This window comes from Mya arenaria, chromosome 8 (genome assembly GCF_026914265.1).
Source record: "Mya arenaria isolate MELC-2E11 chromosome 8, ASM2691426v1".
NCBI classification, from domain to species: Eukaryota; Metazoa; Mollusca; class Bivalvia; order Myida; family Myidae; genus Mya; species Mya arenaria.
In genome coordinates, this window is record NC_069129.1 from 39,905,919 (window position 1) to 39,927,732 (window position 21,814).

At 34.6% G+C, this 21,814-nt stretch overlaps 2 protein-coding genes across 2 annotated transcripts; one reads left to right on the forward strand and one right to left on the reverse strand.

The window, feature by feature from the left end:
* Window positions 1-347: 347 nt before the first annotated feature.
* LOC128243612 (uncharacterized) lies at window positions 348-6,930 on the reverse strand. Its single transcript, XM_052961486.1, has 6 exons — window positions 6,841-6,930; window positions 5,682-5,880; window positions 4,874-5,045; window positions 3,461-3,584; window positions 2,897-3,025; window positions 348-1,740 (listed from the first exon to the last, which is right to left on the reverse strand). The coding sequence occupies exons 1-6, from the start codon at window positions 6,867-6,869 to the stop codon at window positions 1,374-1,376; spliced, it is 1,020 nt and encodes a 339-aa protein (XP_052817446.1). The 5' UTR covers window positions 6,870-6,930; the 3' UTR covers window positions 348-1,373.
* Window positions 6,931-8,048: 1,118 nt separating this feature from the next.
* LOC128244950 (probable aminopeptidase NPEPL1) lies at window positions 8,049-20,761 on the forward strand. The gene is made up of 13 exons (XM_052963117.1): window positions 8,049-8,143; window positions 9,388-9,559; window positions 10,302-10,484; window positions 10,805-11,059; window positions 11,741-11,822; window positions 13,475-13,617; window positions 14,384-14,461; window positions 15,117-15,217; window positions 16,220-16,274; window positions 17,133-17,214; window positions 17,677-17,840; window positions 19,130-19,240; window positions 19,505-20,761. Exons 2-13 carry the CDS (start codon window positions 9,413-9,415, stop codon window positions 19,676-19,678), a joined length of 1,575 nt encoding a protein of 524 aa, XP_052819077.1. The 5' UTR covers window positions 8,049-8,143; window positions 9,388-9,412; the 3' UTR covers window positions 19,679-20,761.
* Window positions 20,762-21,814: the final 1,053 nt, after the last annotated feature.

Genomic DNA, 21,814 nt, shown 5'->3' on the forward strand with positions numbered 1-21,814 from the left:
AACGTCTTACAATGAGGTCAATTAATCTTGGACATATTTGATTGGGTATGATAATTTGAGGTTTCATCGGCCCTTTTGTTCATTTATTGATATTTATATTTTTTCACTAATGACAATCTGCTCAATGAATGTTCATTAATTAATACATGTACATTGGTCAACGTAACGCACACTTTTGTGCTGATTTCCATGGTATAACATTTATCGCGCAATTTCAAAATCTAAAGAAATGGCAAAATAAAATATATCAACTATGTCAGTATGTGTATGCTTTTGTCGTTTATACGTCATAGTCATTTTCAAGAGCCATATAGTAATTATCAGTATTAAAACAAAACAGATACTTTTTATTATTTAATAATACACGTAAACTCTGTATAAATAAATCTTTAAAAAAGTTGGTAAACATATATATTTCAAACAAAACATTTTGAACGTTGCATGAATAATATACATAGATAATTAAATAAATAGGACAACACTGATGGGAACATTTGCATACAAGTTCAAGATAACATATCACAGGATCGGAATGACAATTATACAAATTTTAATCTTATGACACATCGCAACCCATCTAAAGTATCCATGTACATTCTAACAAACAATCTACTGTGTAAAAAAGAGTGAGTATACAAAAGATAGCCTGCAATACAAGCATGGAAGATTTAAATAAACATAAGAAAGCCAAGAATCGGATGCGTTGCCCGTCAGAAGCGTCCATATTGTTCTAGTAAAAGTCACAAGACCATGACCTTTGACATGTTGCCCCAAAAATAAAAAGGGTTATCTTCTGACCATGAACAATGTGCATACCTTGTTTGAAGACTAGTCGTTCATAGTTAGCGATCGGATACAAACACGCACGTAATTCATCTAGTCAAGGTCACAATGACTTTGACCTATTAACTCTATAAAAATGGGAGCCTTGTTTTGACCATGACCAATATGCATACCAAGTTTAAAAACTACACACCTAGTCATTCAAAAGTAAGCGATCAAAAAAAGAAAGTATAACGACGACAGGGACGAACAAAAAATGGCGCTGGACAAAGTAAACCCTACGTGTCTTCCATGCTTTGCAGGCAACACAGCACGGTAACCACTTAACTATACTAGCGGAATAAAGTAACTGTGTGTTCGAACAAAGCCACCGAGATGGCAATAATAAGAGTAATATCAGCTTTTGTTTATGATTTGGTTTTTTGAAAAACGTTTCACATGATATAAGGAAACACCCTCTTTATCACAATTTAACTGATGTGTAAATCATATGAGGTTATCAGTATGAACTCACCAAATTTCTCATGACAATTTTATAGACAAAAGAATTATTTAAAAAAATTACTCTTTCCACTAGTTTATCTTTCTTTCTAACCTATTACCATTTTCCCAATATTGGGCTCAATTTTCTGCCCAAAGTAATAGTCACACAAGAGTAGTGGGCAGTCAATAAACTCAACTTTATAATCATAGTATAGTGTTAATTCTTCAGGATCATCGTAGGTATCGCCTTCAAATCCGAGGTCCTGTAGGGTCTGCTCTAAAGGCAACATCGCCTCCCGACTTCGCGACTTGTCGAAAAATATGGAAAGTTTGGTGGACATTATTCCCGTCATTTCTACTATAAGTTCTTGCAGTGACGACACAGGAATATGCGAATGAACTCGTACAAAAATGTGACCGGGGTGTTTTTTAATGTCATTGAACGTGACTAGTCGTAAATCCAAATCTATGTATCTGAAAAGAGTCAAAAATGCAAACTAAAACCAAACAGTGTATCAATAAAGTTTTACAGACAATTGCTCATATGATGAAAATAAGTGTACACCTTGTCCAAATAAAAAGATAATGACACCAAAGACAATTTATGTTTCGCAGTTGTATGTTACACTAGTTATTCTCTGTGGTATTTTGTTTATTAAGGTTTACAAATATAGCTTCAGATAAATGATTGGTCTTCATCAGCCAATTTAATTAAACTTGGATAAGTTGTACACATGTTATCTTTAGGTCAGCTTGTAAATTTCAATTATTTGATCGGTTAATAGAAACTTTAAGATAAGTATTGTCCAATCAACTAACTGCCCAACTCAAGAAGTTAAGCAGTTTCATAGCTGCAGTACTTTAGAATAAATTATAATCAATAGTGCATTCCTCAAACTCAATGCCCATGGAGGTACTATGGTCCATTTGCATTCACATCACTAAAAAAACTATTGGTATACTAGTAGGTAGGTTTTTTAAGGCTAAATTGTATGGCTCAGGATGGTTTAATGGTCAACCATTGCTCTGCCAGCATGGAAAAAACAGCCATTTTTAGCACTGAATGCTATATTGAAAAACATGAATAAGTGGTATATAACCTTTAAGGGCAAAAAAGGGTAACCAAGAGCACCATATGCAAATGCCTATTATCTATATGCCTAACCGTACTGCTCAGTTTATCGCCTATTATCTATATGCCTAACCGTACTGCTCAGTTTATCGCCTATTATCTATATGCCTAACCGTACTGCTCAGTTTATCAACGGGCATAATTCAACCAGTTAGCCAGCATTGTGCAATTTGCTATTAAAGCGTGTGCATAATGTAATATTGGAACATTTGTGTACCAAGTTCATTTGTATATCTTTAACAGTTTTCATGATAAGGCCAACACATAAATACATTCATGAAGATGACAACAATGTCAACAACTGTGAACTTTTTCTTTGATAATCACTGAATATCTTAAATTATGACTTTTAGAAAAAGATATTCTCTTGAATTAGTTCTTCAAATGTTGGCCAAAATTTTCTGTCCAGAAAAGTTGTCGCATAACTTTATAATCACAGTACAGCAGCTATTTCTCGGGATCATGTTATGTATCGCCCTCAAATGAAGAGCAACTTACTTGGGGTATTTGACTTGGTACGGACCACAGATGGACATTTTGCAGCATTTGCATTTCTCGAAGGTGCGCTCAGACAGAATGAGAATCTTGTCTGCCTCCTCTTCCTCCCTTTCCAAATCCTCCAACTCCCTGAAAACAGGTTACCATGGTTATTTAACAGTCAAACTCTGTGTTGTAGAACCTTTTTAGATTGCTCATTTTAACAGGTAACCATAGTTACACAACAGTGTAAAAAAAAAGTGAGTATACTAAAGATAGCCTGCAATACAAGTATGGAAGATTTAAATAAACATTAGAAAGCCAAGAAGCTTGTAAACCCCCAGCAGTTTTAAGATTTTACACAGAACTTTGAGACATCCATCCATCTACATGTATACGACAGACTGATGGCTAGCACAACCTAAAAACTTATACCTAAATGGGGCCGACAAAATTATGAACATTGTCTCCATAAACTCCATGGAACTGTTTCAAACAGTTTTGCCTGTCAAAAGCCCAAACTATGTAATGATGTTTCACATAATTAAATCCAACCAGTGTCTATAGGCTAATGTAAGAGTTTACCTTATGTACTTTAATCCCTTTGAAAACTGTGTGAAGTCAATGTCGCCTGTGTTTTCATGGTCCAGTAGTTTACACAGCATATGAAGCTGCACATTTGTGCATGGACATAGCATATCTAGCATGCCTGAAAATATAAAGTTATCCGTAGCAGGGTAATCTAATTATATTCCTGGTTGTTATTACTTGAACTCACTGCATACAGTCAATCCATGATGAACAATTACTTCATTCAAGCATGCTCACAACACATTTATTATCAATAATAACATTTAATTTCCAAAATTTGAGCCACAGTGGTTGTTACTTGATACATCAAAATACAAATAGGTTCAATAGTTGGATGTATTTAGGTTACAGGGAGCCCTGGGCTTTCATTAAAAAATCAAAAGGGACATCCCTTTCCAACACTTTTGAAAGTTTTTCTCCCAAACATGGAAGTTGAATTATTTCCAACACTAATTATATTTTTATTATTGAACAACAATTATGACAAAATATAAACTTATTTGCACCTTAAATTGCCAATTCCACAGCAGTCTATTCAAACTATTAATTTGAAAGTGTGGCCATAATCATAACACTGACAACAGAATTTGATGTCCTAAACACCCAACCATTCATCTTTGGAAGTTTTAATTGAAATGTTGGAAGTTTCTGTACTTCCAAGCATGCAATATTGGAAGTTTTAGCCCATTTTCAGGGAGTAACCTACATGTACAGCTAAACTTCCTTGAACGGAAGCTGTTACACTTAGTTAATAAATTTTTAAAATTAAAATTTTAATTTCTGACATTTTGTTGTATGCTTGTGAATGAGATTACATCAACGTGTTCCTGTGGCAACTTCACAATGAGTGAAATATACTTATTTTAACTCTGCTTTACAGCCATACTGATGAATAATGCATACACTATACCATGTATATGTCTGGTTGGTGCGAAGAACCTACATGTAGTACCACATTTAACTTTTTAATATTTTTGGTTTTGATTCATCATTTAATATTTATGAAAATACTACAACTAACCAATTAAATCATTGAAATGTGCAAATTAGACTCAAGATAACCTTAGGACTAAGCGTATACAATTGACTCCTTGTGTCTATTTTAAGAGGCTTCCAAAAATTCACCATGGCCATTTTGCTTAAAACTTCAAGGGGTCACTATTGGGTCCCCTGATGCTGACTAAACTAAGGTCATCAGCATTTACCATCTGTTTTCAGAAGAAAAACATAAAAGCTTTAACTATTATGCCACATATTCAATTTATCATAACCATATGTAGCATAACCAAACAGAACAGGTTATTCATGTAGAGTCTACATTGTAGACTATCTACAGCTGTTATATTATAGTCAAAACAGCTTAACAGTGAAAAAACCTTCAAACATACAATGTTGTTGTAAACGTACCAGACTTAAAATCCTCGTAAGTCAAAATGCCTTCCCCGTCTTCATCAAACTTGTGGAAGTAGCGGATGATACTTTTATGGTTGTTTACAAGCCAACGGTCCATCGTATTGATGAAGTCATGAAATGGGTCTTTTTCTGCTCTCATCTTGTCACAGGCCTTTTCAAGCCTACTCTGTATAAGTATTACTATAATTAAGGGAATTGAAAATCAGTACAAATTTATTATCAATCGTCAGACAAGCCATTTTGATCCATGCTTGATTATGTAATCAAAATCAACAAATCAAAATTATTTGTAAACAGAATATTAATATGGCTTTTAATTAATAACACTGCATTTACATGTGACTGCTGGACTTGACAGTCATTAAACATTAATAACACGGTAAACAAAAGCTAATGTTGTGCTGTATTTATTTGTGAATAAAATATTCCTTCAAAACCAATAAACTTCCATATACACATGGTAATTATGTATTTCAAAACAATGGAATTGATTACTGGCAACATTGGTTGCAAGCAATCGATTTTCAACAATATTTGATTATCTATAATTAATTCAAATAATTTTTAAACCTTCACCTCGGTCGTTGGTTCAAATAACTCAATAATTGCATATTGAAATAGAAGCAGATATTGAGTTCTTTCACTTAGGTGACGATATATTAAAGACAGAGAATTTGTCTCTCTGGTAGTATACTGAAATGACCACTGTGTTAAACACATAAAAATTCATAAACTTAATTCAGGTCATAAACCTTTTTACTGCTAATCACTGTCTTTTTTGTCTTCCAAACAATGTACTTACAAGATCCTTTTCAGACTTTGTCAATTTCTTCTTTTTTCCCTTGCCTTTCCTTTTTTTCTTGCCCTTAGGATCAGGGGACTCAGCATTAAGCAATCCTGATATCCCTCCGTCTGTGCCGTCAGCGGCAACAAGAGTTCCGGGATCTGGGGAAGGTGAGTTTGCATGTTTGTCTTCCTTTAAAGACTTGGCAGATTTCTTTCTGAAACACATGAACAATAGAAAATTAATACCATGTATGATGTGTCCTTTGACCTTAAATTGAATTACAACAACAAAAATGGTGTAACTATGATGTTAAAACATTTAACCAATACAGTCAATTTTGGTTCTCATCTTCTTCTTGACTCAAAATTCATGGTGGCTAATTGTTACAACTGGCACTCTCTTTAAAAATAGTAGATATTGGAAGTATGTGTTGATTCCAGCCTCTGTTGGTTTGCGGGAAGTCTTAGCTTCTTAGACTTCATTATCAATATTCCAAGACAAATTCATATCCAAACTTAAACTCAACACAACCTGGTCTGAATTTCAGACATTTCACTTTCTCACACACATATACATATAGCCAAGAAAATATGACTTTAAGACTTTCAAGCAGTATCCAAAAAAAAAAAAAGAAATAAAATAGGAGCTTTTATGCCAAAAGAGTAGAAGAGAGTAGCATCAAATCGGCTATGAAACTTGGTTCTGAGTAACAGTTTCAAACTGTTGAAAAAGTTTATTATCAGGTTCATGAGTCGGAATGTTTCATTTTACTTTATTTGCACCACTTTTAACTAAAGCAAACTTGGGAGGAAAAGTGTGCCTGATCTGGTGTTGGGTTCGAATCCACGACCGCCGGAACACTAAAGCAGTGCCAAATGAGCTAACCAGACAGATGGTTCTTTCTAACACACACTATATAATAACAAGGTAATTGTTGAACAAAATAAATTAATAAAGATAAAACATGATCCAAAAAACAATCTTCAATGTCTGCATTTATTCCATTTATTTCATCAAACTTGTGAAGTTTCCTTATAATTGTGATATGTGTTTGTTGTGATCGCGAAAATATATTACTTCAATTATAAAACACAACCACAGCGTAATGTATAAAATAATCGCATCGAATTAATAGTGTTATGGGTGTTTTTTATAAATTTATTGAATGTCACACTTTTTCTTTCCACTTTTCTTCTTCGGCATTTTTACTGGATTGTAGGTTTTACTTTTAATTGATAGCAGGTGCCCGTTGTTTACAGTTACCAGGAAATTGATATTTGCGCACGCGCAGGGTAAAATGTTATCGACTCATTTTTTTGCGTAAGCACGCCCAAATCAAAGCATAGCTCAAGTCAACGCAGCGGCCACGTCCCCTTTCCGTTCATAAGTAGTGAATGGTATGCTGGGATAAGGGGCAACAAAAAATGACCGTACATGGTTACAAAGAGAAATTCCCATTTGTGGTATGTGGAATTCAGGAGCTTAATGAGTTCTCACGGTTCTCAAGACGTGGGGTGCGTGGTACGCTATTTAAAGTTCTTTATTCAGTACGCTCACTCGCAAAACAATCAATCGGAAATCGGATAGGAAATGAAGAAGTTGTCAGTAACAAAGGCGACGAAAGGGAGAATATTTTACAAAAAAAAAAAAACTATCAAATTGGCCACTAAATCATTCTAGCTTCGGCAAACAGGAGTGGGCGCATGCAAAAACAGTGCTCTAACTATTCTTATTAATATCTACACAGACCTGGTTTGTATTTCCGTCGTTCTTATGATATTTATGAACAATTACAAAAAAAATCCCCATTCTAAGTGTGCATGCCATATAAAATACCCCACACAATATTCATTTTAAATACCTGTTTTAACATGCGGAAAAAGGGAGTAGTTGCTTAAAACAAATTAAAACATTTTTTTCTGCATTTTCTGAAGAAAACAAAAATGAGTTTAATCCTAAGGATGAAACAGCAATTTGATGTGGTAAAATGTAAATGATTTTTGTTTCGTATGGCATTACATATATATACATGTATATATATTTTTTTATCAATAAACTTAACAACTGTACTATATGGAGCTATTTGATTTAAATAAAAAATATGAGGTACAGTAGCCATATATAGTTGTTTATCTTATATCATCTAGAGGCATATATACAAATATACAAAAAACGGACGTCGACCTCGGTGAGTTTTATTCGTTTAAGACTGTGGGGTATAGTGCACGGACAGAATGATACCCTGGTAAGAGCTACTTTGCACCTTTTTCGTTCATAAGTGTATACTATTGTCACCAGCCCCGGAAGACTTAATTTTAATCATGATAAAAAACACAAAATATGCAAGCCTAAGTATGGTGTGTAGAAATATACGCTCGTCTTACATATACGGTGATTTCTATTTACTATACCATTATAGATCTCTCGCCTCTCAAGTCATTTTTCCATTTCGAAAGATAACAGCACACCACTTGCACGTAAGCTTAATTTGTTACAAACCAATTTGTATCTACATATCACACTAATCAAGCTCTATCAGAAAATAACTAGAAATGCTTCTTTACAATTTGTAGCCGGTACGGGGAAGTCAGATATGTAGGTTACACACCACCATTAAATTGCAGGTTCTACTGGTATAAATAATGGAAGTGTTCACGAACACATTTTTAGGAACACCAAACAGTTTTAGGCAACGCTGGAAAAAATATAGTTGTCATCAAACTATGCTTTTCATCAATTGTATTTATAAAAGCTAATTTACATGTATTTACTAGATGTTCAGTAACCTTTGTGTACAGAAAATTAACATTATGAGATACGTAAAGAGAGTCATTTGGGGTTCAGGCCCACAGCCTCTTGAATTTTTTTAACGTTTGGACTTTCATGTTTTTTCCACTTAAGAGTCACCAAAATCCAAAATTGTGAATGACTCTGTTCAAAGCTGATTATACGGACTACCTAGGCCTTATGCTAGTAGACTTGTTCTGATACATGTAAGTGTGCTAGTGTCGGTCTCCAGCCCATGAAAGCCGAAAAACTAGCACAGAACTCTATTTGATGAAAATGACTGGCCTGCCTGGTTCTTACCCATGACATTTCAAACGGTTTTGGGGTATTTTATTTGTCAGTTTTGTGATCAGTCTGTTCTTAGCCTAGATAAAAATACTGGTAGTGTAAACATTCCATTTATAAGCTATTTACACTCCACTACGTAGCGGAGTTAAATTCATGTTTATTCTACTTTTGTTTTTAACATTTTGTCCTCTAGAAAAAGTCACTCGCAGAATTTTGCGAGCTTGAATAAAAGTCACTCGCAATTTGCAAATGTTGTGTGCATTTTGCAAGTATGTGAGTCTAAATTTGAACCCTGTGTTGTTACAGTGACCTGACTGACCTTATTTTTGTTTTCCAACCCATATTAGATTTTTTGGTAAAAGTAAAAAGATATGAGTATAAAAAATGATAATTTGTTATTATTATAGGATAAACCATTTTACATTTTTTGTACAAGGTCATACAGTTAATCTGTATTGTGTTACTTTCCTGGCAACATGTCAAAATGTGTACTTAATTTGATAACAAAACAACAATATTCACTTTGTACACAATTGAATAAGTTTTCAAGATAAAATGTTTTCCCTACATACCTAGCCTGTTATCAATTTGTAACAGGAACCACAGCATCATTTCTTATGGCCTTAATTGTTGTTTTGCCTTCTAGGTGATTCTGACTGAAAGGCAACACCATGGCTGCCAACCTGAAATTCTCAGGGAACCTGTCCACTTCCGACCCAAAGAACAATGCTGTGTTGATTGTCGGGCAACTGAAACACCTGAAGACCCTGAAATATGAACATGTCTCTTGTAAGCTGCAGCCAAGAGTGAATGAAGAGGTACAGATTGCTTGAAATTTCCAGTCCTGAACTTTTTATGCATCTATTAAATTTTTACCCCTCCAGAGGCAGGCGGGATGGGGAGATGGAGGGCATACTTATAATGGGGACTTAAGACACCCGGTGGTACTTGACAGGCAGGATTTTGACACTCACAGGCCGTTGAATCAGACATGAACAGATTTTTTTTGAAGGGATTTCAATGCTGGGTCTTCCAGGAGCATAGGCATTTTGAGAAATTTCCCTGCTTCAGGAGTGCAATTAAGGCAACATTTTTTTCTCTTCATATTATGTGTTTTAATTAGTTCATTTGAACAAACTTTAAGTATTGTGTTTGTAAAACTGCATGGCTAATAAATAAGAAGTGTTCTTGTTTACAAAATTATTAATTATAATAAGTGACATGATGCTCTGACTTCTGATGCTCAATATTCCAAATGGTACTAAATTGTGTCTTATTTTCACAATTACAAAATCATTATTCTCCTATTAAAAATAAGTTTGGGTTGAACATCTCAAATAGTAATGTAACCGACCAGCTTCTACTTATTCTACTTAAGATTCACTAATTTATCAAATTTGAACCAACCCAATTGCCATTTTAAACCATTTTAAATTTTAGCCAGCAGCCAGTTCTCATTGAGAACACTGCTATATGGTTTTAAAAGGCCTGACTTTGAATTTTGAATAAATTGGAATGTATTGAAAACATTTTACATTGTTTCCTATGTTTTTATTCCAGACATTCCAAGCAGCAGTGAGCAGCCTCCATCCATCTCCGACAGACTCATGTTCCATGTGGCTGAACAACGCCACGGTAGCATCTCTGCCCATCAAGTGTAGCAGGCACAATACACCTTCCCGATCTCACTCCTTATATAAACTTGTCAAGTCGTGTTATGCAGGCGGTGATGAATTTGTTGTGGTGGGTGTTTAACTTACATTTTCTATGGTCAAATATTAGCGTGGCTTCTTTATACTGTAGAAGTTTTCTTTAAATAATATACTGTAAAGTGCATCTCATGTTCTTACTTTCGTTAAATCTTAAGTGGAATTGATTTTGAAGGCCTAATCATTTGTGTAAGTAATAGTTTGGCTTGAAATCTGCTTATATGAAATATTATTAGATTACAGACATACAAATACAACTTAAGATTACACATGTCTGAACTTCTAAATTAGTCTTTTAATATACAAATTGTATTTTAATTTGTAGTTGTATTTTATGTTCTCTGTTTAACACAGGTTGTTTGTGAGAAGAGAGACATATTTGCTCTCACCGGAGCAATGGCTCGTACGCTGCCACTGTTCAATGCCAAGAGTACTGCGCCCAGCATAGGACGAACCGTAACTGTTGAGTTCCTCCTTGTTGGGGAGGATAACAAGCCTCTCAGTAACTCCGATCTGAGTTGTCTAGAAGCTTTGGCTCATGGTGTGAGACTGACAGCCAAGATTGTGGACATGCCATGTGCTGACATGCACACGGACACTTTCATTGAGGTACCAGTATTGAAGTCTCACCGTCCGAGTAACCATCTTATCAACTAACTTATTGTTCAATCGCTTGTTCGATATTTTGTTGTGGTACTAAAAATTATTTAGTTTGATTGTTCAATATGCTTTGCATGTGTAAAGATACATTTCACTTAGTTTAAACGTTAGTTTAAACATTATATATTTTACAATCATTGTGAAAGTTATTAAAAACTTATATGAAGTCACTCTCATTGGCTCGATGTTGCATGAGAATGTGGTCTTGTGAAGTGGGTGAAACTGGAGTGCCCGGAGAAAACCCATTTGTCCAGCTTGATGACCACTAACCAAACTAACTTGTGCCCAGGCGGGGAATCAAACCTTGATTGCCTTGGAGAGAAGTGAGTGCACTAACCACTGCGCTAAATGGACAACATTTCACTTAACCATCGATGTTGTGCAATATGATCTTTATGCTAGCTACACGAAATGTAACAATCCAAATATCAGCTGTAGTTGATTAAATCATGATCAAAATGGGAATTCAAAATTTGAAAAGATTTGTTAAAGGATAACAATGTTATTTAAGGAACGAATACTACTTACTGCTTTAATATGTCAGAAAAAATTATTGGGCGGTTCATGAGATTTACTTAAATAAAAAACTCAAACATTACATAACTAATGATGTAAATGTTTGTTTACCAGGAAGTGCGTGCAGTGGGGAAGGATTTGGGTATAGTGCCTCGTGTGATCCAGGGAGAAGAGTGCCTTGACATGGGGCTTGGAGGTGAGGATCAGTTCATACATGGAAGCTGTTTCATTGAAATGAGCTACATTACTGATGGAGACATTTCCATCATTTTGATGTATCCTAACATCACAAATTGTATCATGTACATAAGTGTTGTTCCAATGATTGATTATGATTAAAAAGGTCAAATTTTTCATCGATTGATAGTGATTTTGGCGTACCGTAAATGACTGGGTATAAGACGATAGGGGATATTAGACGCAGACAAAACAATCCGTGAAAAATCTGAGAAAAAAACGTTTAATCTATGTTTTGGGTTAAAGGACGCATAGAAAATATGTCAAAAATGTCTGTCAATTTCGGCCACCATGTTTGTTGACAGTGACAAAAAATATTTTTTTCGTGAAAATGGCGATGGTTATCTTTAAAACCATACAATGATAATGCAAAATGTGTTTCATTTTAATTCGTTTTATGTTAGGAAAGGCACTTAAAAGAACTGATTGTGACGATTTGTTTTAGGATAGCACTGAAAGGTGCCTTTTATGAAAATATGTAAGATTTCTTTTTGACAGTATATCATAAACGATAACCTGTCGAGAATGAAGTTAAGTTATGCATAAACCTTATATTGTACGGGTTTGTTCTCAAAATGTAAACACCTTCAGAAAACAATAAAGTTCGCATAAATGTGTGAAGAAAACAAGACCATTGTCACATCAATTTGTAGTATTGGTATGTTAAACAGAACAAAATTTTTTCACACCTTATCATACAACTGACAAAAAATATTTTGACAGTGCGAAACTTTGCTTTTTATTTGCATGTTTAATTATTGTTCAATTCATTTTATTATTCAAAATTATATTGAAAAACTTTAATTGTTTAAATTATTAACGTCTTACGATATACCGTATCCTGATCTTCATCTGCCGTTTTAACTTGTATATACTCGATCAATATGACGTGAGTAACATTCCTTTCTACATAAAACTAAACAAACTCTCGGCTTGAAATCGGCCTCAGAAAAAAAGTTAAAAAAATTGTTACTGGGTATTATACGCAGGCATTTTTAACATCAAATTCTGAGGGAAAAAATTGTGTCTAATACCCAGTCATTTACGGTAATAGATTATTAAAATTACCTGCAAGGCTGTTTTTCTCAATTTTAACAACGATTCGTCTCCATATCTTTTTTTTTTAAACACTAATAAATTCCCAAGAATTCAGTTTCAAATATATTTACCCTCATTTTATGGTATATAATGCATAAGATATCTATAGTAAATGTTTTACAATAGCCGTTTTGCAAAATAAGAGGTGTTTATACATGTATGAATTAAAACAATTGTTAACCAAACATTGATTGTTTGGATTCCTAGTAAAAAGTTGGTCTGATTCACAACACTTATAAGTATTGATACCAGCATGTATCATGTACTCTCCTCATAAGCACAAGAAATTGTTTCCCATTCATTGAACTTTAAAGGACAAATAATAATATTTAGCTGGAAAGAAGGTTTCCATAGAGTGAATGGATTAATTGTAAATTGCTTGCTTTTAAACAGTCGTATCTTACTCATTTAAACATAGCTAACTGAAATAAATAAAATGAATAAAATTCATCATTATTACGGGGTAATTTTCTTACTGAAATATCTCACAGAGATTGTCTATTGTTTCTGCAGGTATATACAATGTTGGTAAGGCAGCGGAGCATGCCCCAGCCCTATGTTACCTGAGCCACACCCCAGATGGTGCCCAGAAAACTGTTGCTTGGGTCGGCAAGGGCATCGTTTTTGACACTGGTGGCCTTTGCATCAAATCCAAGGTGTGAAGAGACCTGTATATTGTAGTTCTATAGTTTTGCCTGTATCCAAATTTTGAAACATTTTTGGAAGTGTCGCCATTTAGCTTCAGATGGTGGTTTAAGATTATCTCTGCTGTAATGTATAATGGAACTTATGCGTCTGTTTCAATTTTAGTAGTTTGTCAGTTTATTTATCTTGTGGTGTTTTGTTGATAGTTTCATCAAGTTTTGTTTTTAATGAGGCTGGTATAGAACTCACAAATGTTCGGTTATCTAGGAAATCTTGTTCATTAATTTCATGCAGAAATCCGAGTTCGTCAAATCTGTACCAGGAATTGGTTCTATAATCGTTAATGTGTTCAAAACTTAACACCTTTCTGATACCATTCCTTATAATTCAAGATGCGACCATTTTGCTTTAGGAATAAGTTATTCATATTATCATATTAATATTTTCATCATAATTATAATATTTCTTACATAGAGAGAACAATCTTGATTTTGGTCATTGGGTAGAAAATCTGCATATAAAATTAATAGTAAAAACTATGTCTTAATCTATTCATGAACAAAATCACTTTAAAATCAAAGCATTGCTTAGGTAAGGAGGGCTTTTATTTGGTACTAATGAACAGCGCTTTTCTTCCGCACCTTGCCGCAAGGTATTCCATAAGAAATTCTGTAGTTAATCACTTACTGTATTTACCTACAGGACAAATAAACCAGTCATCAAATTAAATTGTATTCATAGTACTCTACATTCAAATTCTCAAATATTTCATTTCAGGTGGGGATGTGTACCATGAAGACAGACTGTGGTGGGGCTGCAGCAATGTTGGGAGCCTTCTACCTTGCTGTTAAGATGGTATGGTTGAAATACATGTTTAATGAATAGTTAGAAGATGATAACTCATATCTTCGTCTTTCCAAACAATGTGTCTTTAACCTGAAGTTTGGTGCCATTTACAGGCAAAAAAGTCTGTTTTTCCCCCCAAAATCATATTTTCCCTACAAAATTGGTTATATTGTTCTCCTCCTAATATGACATAAAGACATGAATGGAGAAACAGTAAAATGTCCAACTTGTAACTGAGGGAGTTATAAGCTATTATAGCATTGCTTGTGATCAAGAAATTTAGTTATAAAACTGTATACAAATAGTCTGTCAATGGGGTAAAATAAACATATTTGTACCTTTTTTCTGTTTTACATGATTTTGTTTTTCACCGGAAAATGTATATAAAAAATTTGGAGGAAAAAAAAATTGAAAACAAAAAGATATCTTTATACATATGTTATCTGTTCTTGTTGTATTTTGACATAGTGAGTTTCCCATTAAGTGTCTGTAAGGCCTTGGAAGTTGTGCTCTGAATATTGTTAAATATTCGGTTACTTGGCTTGTCCTTGTATTTTCCGTTGTATTTAATAGGAAACATGTACTATAGTTTGTCGTTCAGGTCACCCTCGTGTAATGATGCTTGTGTATGTTAAAACATACTTCTTTCTGTCTATATTTACAGGGTTTTACAGAGAACTTGCACGTCTTATTCTGCTTGGCTGAGAATGCTGTCGGGCCGAAAGCCCTCCGCCCTGATGATATCATTACACTTTACTCAGGAAAGTAAGCAATCATAGTTCATTGTGTGCAAATAAGGTTGCTCAATTTGTGTTTGTTATTACTTAATAGTTCCTTATATTTTGTTTTTGGAAGAAGAAAAAAATCTAGGAATTTGGAGAGGCCAGATAATACAGGTGGCCAATTAAAACAGGTGGCCATATGACCAGGTTTTGACTGTATTGTGGTTGTGACAAAGTGTTGGTGGTGGCATAGGCGGCATTGTTATCATGTGTTAACTTTGGCTTTAACTCCTATCTGATTCAAGATATTTATTGAAACTTGGTCCACATATTGCAAAGGAAGATATTGACAAGTGTATAGCAAGGCCGATAACTCCGGCTAAATTAACTGTCAAGTAATGCACCATAGAAAAGTCACTGAAAAGCTTAAAATTGGCTATATTAATAACCATTGAAGATAATCGTATGCAACTTTGTTATATTTTTACCAGTGGTCATGTGCCAATGTGAAATTAGCCCATTAGTCTGGATCAGATAATTGTATACTATAAGTTAATCCCTTGCCTGGCATTCACTCCACGTCACACTTGCTTTACTTTACACTTTAAAAAAGGAATCAGACCCATAAATAAGCTAGTTCTCTGATTCTTCCATTAACCTTAATGTTAAATTTTGATGCCTGCTGACCCCTTACAATTTTGGTATTATTTGAAAGGTATTTGGTTACTTGTTACTAATATGAAAAATGAATAAAGAAAAGTACATCATATATAAAGTTACCAGTAAACCAGTTGCTCGAAATTTCACATAAAATCAGACATAAATGACATATTTTGTCAATTTTTAAGGTTTCCACCTTGCACCCAAGAGGTACCAGGGGCATGTTTCCTCTTGGCCTTTCAATAAAAACGACACCAGTACTGGTTTCCACCCTGGAATAAGGACTCAAGGGTGATTCACATCAGCATCTAGCTGTCTTTACAACTGAACTAAAAATTAATTTGTATAAACTATAGTGAACCTACATGTACAAAGGAATTTTCAGAACTGTAGAAATCAACAATACAGATGCTGAGGGACGTCTGGTTCTAGGAGATGGGGTAAGTTATACTCAGTAGATTTTCCTTGTAATATAATTACTATCAGTATCTGTTTACAAACCTATGAAGTAGCAGTGATGAAATTGCAAATATTAATGAAAATGATGACTGCCGTTTAAATTATACATCATGATAAGTATACTATTCTTCTTTAATGTAAATAATTTCACGATTACAATGATTCATACAGAATAATATTTTTTTAAAGACTAGGTATTTTGCTTTTGTTAACAATATACATGTATTTGACAAGGAAAATAATTATAACATTCTACATTCTAGCCATTCTATAGATACTATGGATAACACATTTTGTAATTTAACATATAACATATCAGTCTGTGTACACTGACCGCCCCTATGGCCTAGTGATTAGTGGTTGAGTGTTAGCTTCAGGAGCGGAAGGTCACAGGTTCAAACTCTGGCCGTGTCATACTGAAAGAAGTTAAATTATGGTACCAGTAGCTCCCTTACCTGGGGATGTACATTAAAAAGTTATACTGGGAAAATGCCATATGGTGGGATGGCACTCAGTAATGGTTCAACGCCAGGCAAGTTGTATCACATTGTATCAAGGGGGTTGAAGATGCAAGAGGTCTATATACAATAGCTGGGTTATCTCAATGCACCTCCTTGTTCCTAGCTCTGTTTCTTCAAATTTTCTTATATCTGGATTTGACTGGAATTGTAGTCATTTCTATCTCATGTCACTTATGCCATTTATAAAATAGTTAAAGTCATGATGATGAAGGCTTCATGGTTGGGTCAAGCCATAATGCAGACAATGGACGCAGGCAGATCTTCATAAGTGCTTAGCAAACAAAAATTGTAGTCATTATTTTTACTTATTAAATACAGGTAGCCTTTGCATCGAAGGACTTAAAGGCAGATATTGTGGTTGACATGGCAACCCTGACTGGTGCACAGGGAATAGCGTGTGGTGAGTGGATAATATCCTTCAAATTTTACTACAATGAGCTTTGGGTACCCTTGGAAAAAGAAAAAGCAATATTTCTGTACTTACTGTATACCATTATGAAATAATGACATTGAGTACAGTACATGTTTCGATGGATATCAGTTTATATGAGACATCGTAAAATTGACGTATTTCTTAACCTTTAAGAGTGAGAGTGGTCTAGTGAGTAAGGTCTCCACCTCTCATCTAAGAAGAACCATGGTACTTTCTCTTTGCCTCTTGAAATTTGAAAGTCATCAATACCATCTTATAGCTGTCTTCAAAATTGAGCTGAAACATTAGTATGAAATGATGTCAGTTACTGACTTGTGTAAAATTTTGGTCTTTCTATGAATAAATATAATTTGTTTGCTGATTCAGTGAAACCTGGTCATACTGCACAATATATGTATAACATTTCTCTTTCCCCTTATAACCATGCAGGCAAGTACCACGCAGGTCTTGTGGCTAACAACGAGGACTGGGAGCAGGCATGTGTGAAGGCTGGACAGGTGTCTGGAGATCTCGTGCATCCGGTGCCTTACTCACCGGAGCTTCACTTCCCAGAATTCAGCAGTACAGTGGCTGACATGAAGAACTCTGTTGCCGTACGTAGTTTTGTCAACAGAATATAGAGTGTTTTAAGCATTTGGGTGGTAATTTTTAGCTTGAAAACTTCATGACTCTAGGGATGCATGCAAAACTGTAGTAAGTCCTTCTATAAATTCACACAATGACTATAGTCTTACAGGCATTCCTTGATGTGCTAGACCAACAGAGGTTGAGAGTGATCTGTTGGTATGGAGGCCTGCCTCTCATGAAAGGGTTCTTGAGCTCGAGCCTATCAAGGCAACAATATCTTGTTCTATCAAAATAGTACGGAAGTACTGGTTCCAAGCAAGGAAATGGAACTGAGAGCTAGAATTAATTACATAAAGTAAAATAATTTTCCACTATTTTTAATAATGGTCAAATGGATATTTGTGTTGCTCCATTTTATATCAAGTATGTTTATAATCTTACTTACATAAAGATGCATTTAAAAAATGTATACATGTATTTGATGAAAACTTGTGTATTGCTACGATGTCCTGTGGTACTTCATATGAACGCGACTTAAATGTTTTCATTTGAAACGTTCTATAAAAAAGCAACAGTAATTTACAGTGGTAACCTTACACTATTTAAAAGTAACTTAAAATGAAATACACATTTTATTTATATCGACAGTAAACAATAGACAAATAAATCGCTTTAAAACATATCTTTTATAGAAAGTATTCAACACGTGGTAGTATAATATTATGGAACGTTTGTCACAAGTTTCATTTGCCACACAGTTTGTTTTCGTTCTTTCAGCTCAGATGCCAAAAGGTGGTTGAACTGTTATCATCACACATTTAGGTGGTTAAACCAAAAAAATTACCATGAAGGCTTTTGTACAGCAAAGATTTGTCAGGAAATTAAGATACCACATTTTAATAATGTTAAAGGAGAAACCATTGCAATAAAATGTGTTTTTGGAGTTTAAACGTCCTTAAAAGTATCAATTTTTCGCTTTCCACATTTGTAAACAACAGACTGGTCGAAGGTTTTCCTCCAGAACTTTTATATTCCGTAACCTAGAAGCATATAATGAAAAGCTGAGGGAGGCATGGTAATTGTAGAGCCGAATGCGCGTCATGATGTTTTAAATATATATACTTTATACTTCTTACCAGGTGAATACTGGTTCCGAAAATCCTATTTTGTCATTGTTTTGCCGCCATCTTGCATATCAGACTTCAAAACTTCACTTAAACCGTTGCAGATTCAGAATATGTGCACCCCCTGGAGCTGCAATACTAAAACATTTGATTCTTCGGTAACTCACAACGATATTGTGGTATTATTTCAGGATCGTGGCAATGCACAGGTGTCCTGTGCAGGTCTCTTCATTGGTTCCCACCTGGGCTTTGACTTTCCTGGAGTGTGGCTTCATGTTGACATGGCAGCACCAGCACATATCGTGAGTGATTGCTCTAGAACTCTTTCTTAAGTGGTCATCTTAGTTGATATGAAGAAAGGAATTGTTGTGAAACCTGCAGTGCGTTCAGTAAACATGTTTGCGGCGAACGTTTGCAGTTTGGTTCACACTGTCCTTGAACATTTAATGAGAACATGAAATTATGTTCTCTATTTAAGGAAATAGAAATTAGTATGATTGAATAGGTGAGCAAATGCCTAATTGTTACCAGAAAGTTGTTTAAAGTTTCCCATTATTCCTATTCAGGGAGACAGGGCTACAGGCTATGGACCAGCCCTGCTAAACATCCTCTTTGGTGCAAAGTCTTCAAACCCCCTGCTCCAGGGGCTGGCCCCGCCAGGTGTTATCTGGGAGCGAGAGTGTATGGAGGTCGAGGATGATGTCCCCTCGCTAAAGAAGGTCAAACTGCAGCCAGAATGATACTGGACTGTAGCCACTATGTTGGTGAACTGTTGCTGAAATGATGGTGGACTGTAGCCATAATGATTGTGGACTGAAGCCTTTAATTTATTTGATTGTGACCTATATTTCACATAAAAAAATTTATACAGATCAGATTTAATCATATAATCAAATTATCATCAAGACAAATGTTACTGAAGTCTTTGTGGTTGATGTACTTTATTAGTCAGTTTTCATATTGATTTTTTTTTCACACCTGTACAAAATATATAATAATGTATTCGTAATTGAACAAATAAATGGTGTAACTTTGCACGTGACACAAACATGATTGTTTTGTCTCAACAAATGATACCAGTCTGTGATTATTTCTATATTTTCATACTTCATTTTAATACTATTTACTTTTGTGTTTTTCTCTGTTTTTCTATTAACAGCTATGGAAATGAAATTACTTTGTAAAATGTTTCAAGTCACGGCAGTGTAAGATTTATTGATGTTTCAATTTAATAATGTGTAGTTTAATTGTTTGTTAATCATCTAATTAACACGAGATCTGAATATTATTTTAGTTAATCATAAACTGCAATTTTTTATTGTTCAAGTTGAAGTTAATTATTTATGTTGCAAGATAGAATATCAGATTTATAATACATAAATTAATTAATGCTCTTGGAGGTTTTGACAGAGTTGCTTTTCAGAGTAGTCAACATTTTTAATGTTGTCTTGTATACTAAAGAATTTATTTCCTGGAAACAAATTTGCATTGTACTTGAAAATTATAATGGACGATTAAACACCAATGAAAAGTAACCTACATTTTGACATAATCTGACCCATCTTTGTGTATTTAATTAGAAATCATTGAATGATTGATGTTCTTAAATCTAGAAAATGATTGACAAGTTTTATTTTTTGTGTGTACAAAATGAATTTGATGAACACCCATTAAAGTGCAATATCTTCACATGCACTTGTAATTCTAACTGTATTCATGTTCATTAGTTATATTCACATAATCAGTATTTGATTCCATGCCATATAACTCACTGCTTCAGTAATATCCCCTGTCAATGACCACTTAATAAAGTTCGAATCATCCCTCAAATTGTTTTTTTTCTCAGCAGATGGTTGTACTATTCTGGGAATAGAATGGTAGTATTAAAGGATTTGTTATAGGTACTATCCTACCAATTTTTGAAATGTTTGCACTCAAAATGTTTCAGGCACTTGGTAATTATTCTTTAGAAATTTAGGCCTTGAGGTAAAAAACAATATGTTGGCAGTGAACTTAAGATGAAAAATGATTTCCCCTCGACAACTTTAGAAATCTTGCATCCCAGACCTTCATACTTGGTATGCCAGTTGTTCATGACTAGTTGATGACCCCTATGGATTTTGGGATCAGTAGGACAAATGTTCAAGGTCATTGATACTTTGAGATGATAAAACCGTTACTCGTTGAATAACTAAACGCTTGGACCAAGGAACTTAATACTTGGTATGCTAGTTGGTCATGACTAGTTGATGAACCCTATTGATTTTGGGATCAAACGGCCAAGGTCAAAGATACCTTGAGATGATAAAACGGTTACCCGTTGAATAACTAAAGAACGCTTGCACCAAGGAACTTAATACTTGGTATGCTAGTTGGTCATGACTAGTTGATGAACCCTATTGATTTTGGGATCAAACGGCCAAGGTCAAAGATACCTTGAGATGATAAAACGGTTACCCGTTGAATAACTAAAGAACGCTTGCACCAAGGAACTTAATACTTGGTATGTCAGTTGGTCAGGACTAGTTGTTGACCCCTATTGATTTTGGGATCTGTAGGTCAAAGTCGCGGTATAGGTCGCGGTGACCGAGAGGTTAGAAAACAAAACTGTTTCCTCTTAACAACGCTTGCACTCCGGTATGCCAGTCGTTCATGACAAGTAGATAACCCCTATTGATGTTCTCGCTAATAGGTCAAAGGCCATTGTGACAACAAGGTAAAATAACTGTTTCCGCTGAATGACAAAAGATCGCTTGGGCCTAGGAACGTCATTCTTGGTTTGCTAGTTGGTCTTGATTAGTAGATGACCCCTAATTATTTGGAGGTCAGTAGTTCACGGTGACAGTGACATTCAGGTGAAAAACAAGTTGTTGTCA

Coding starts and splice junctions, on each gene's coding strand:
- LOC128244950 (XM_052963117.1), top strand. CDS start 9,413: ATGGCTGCCAACCTGAAATTCTCAGGGAACCTGTCCACTTCCGACCCA. Junction 11,823..13,474: donor CCTTGACATGGGGCTTGGAG/GTGAGGATCAGT, acceptor TTGTTTCTGCAG/GTATATACAATGTTGGTAAG. Junction 17,841..19,129: donor ACATGAAGAACTCTGTTGCC/GTACGTAGTTTT, acceptor GTATTATTTCAG/GATCGTGGCAATGCACAGGT.
- LOC128243612 (XM_052961486.1), bottom strand. CDS start 6,869: ATGCCGAAGAAGAAAAGTGGAAAGAAAAA. Junction 5,881..6,840: donor AAGAAAAGTGGAAAGAAAAA/GTGTGACATTCA, acceptor CATGTGTTTCAG/AAAGAAATCTGCCAAGTCTT. Junction 5,046..5,681: donor CAAAGTCTGAAAAGGATCTT/GTAAGTACATTG, acceptor ATACTTATACAG/AGTAGGCTTGAAAAGGCCTG.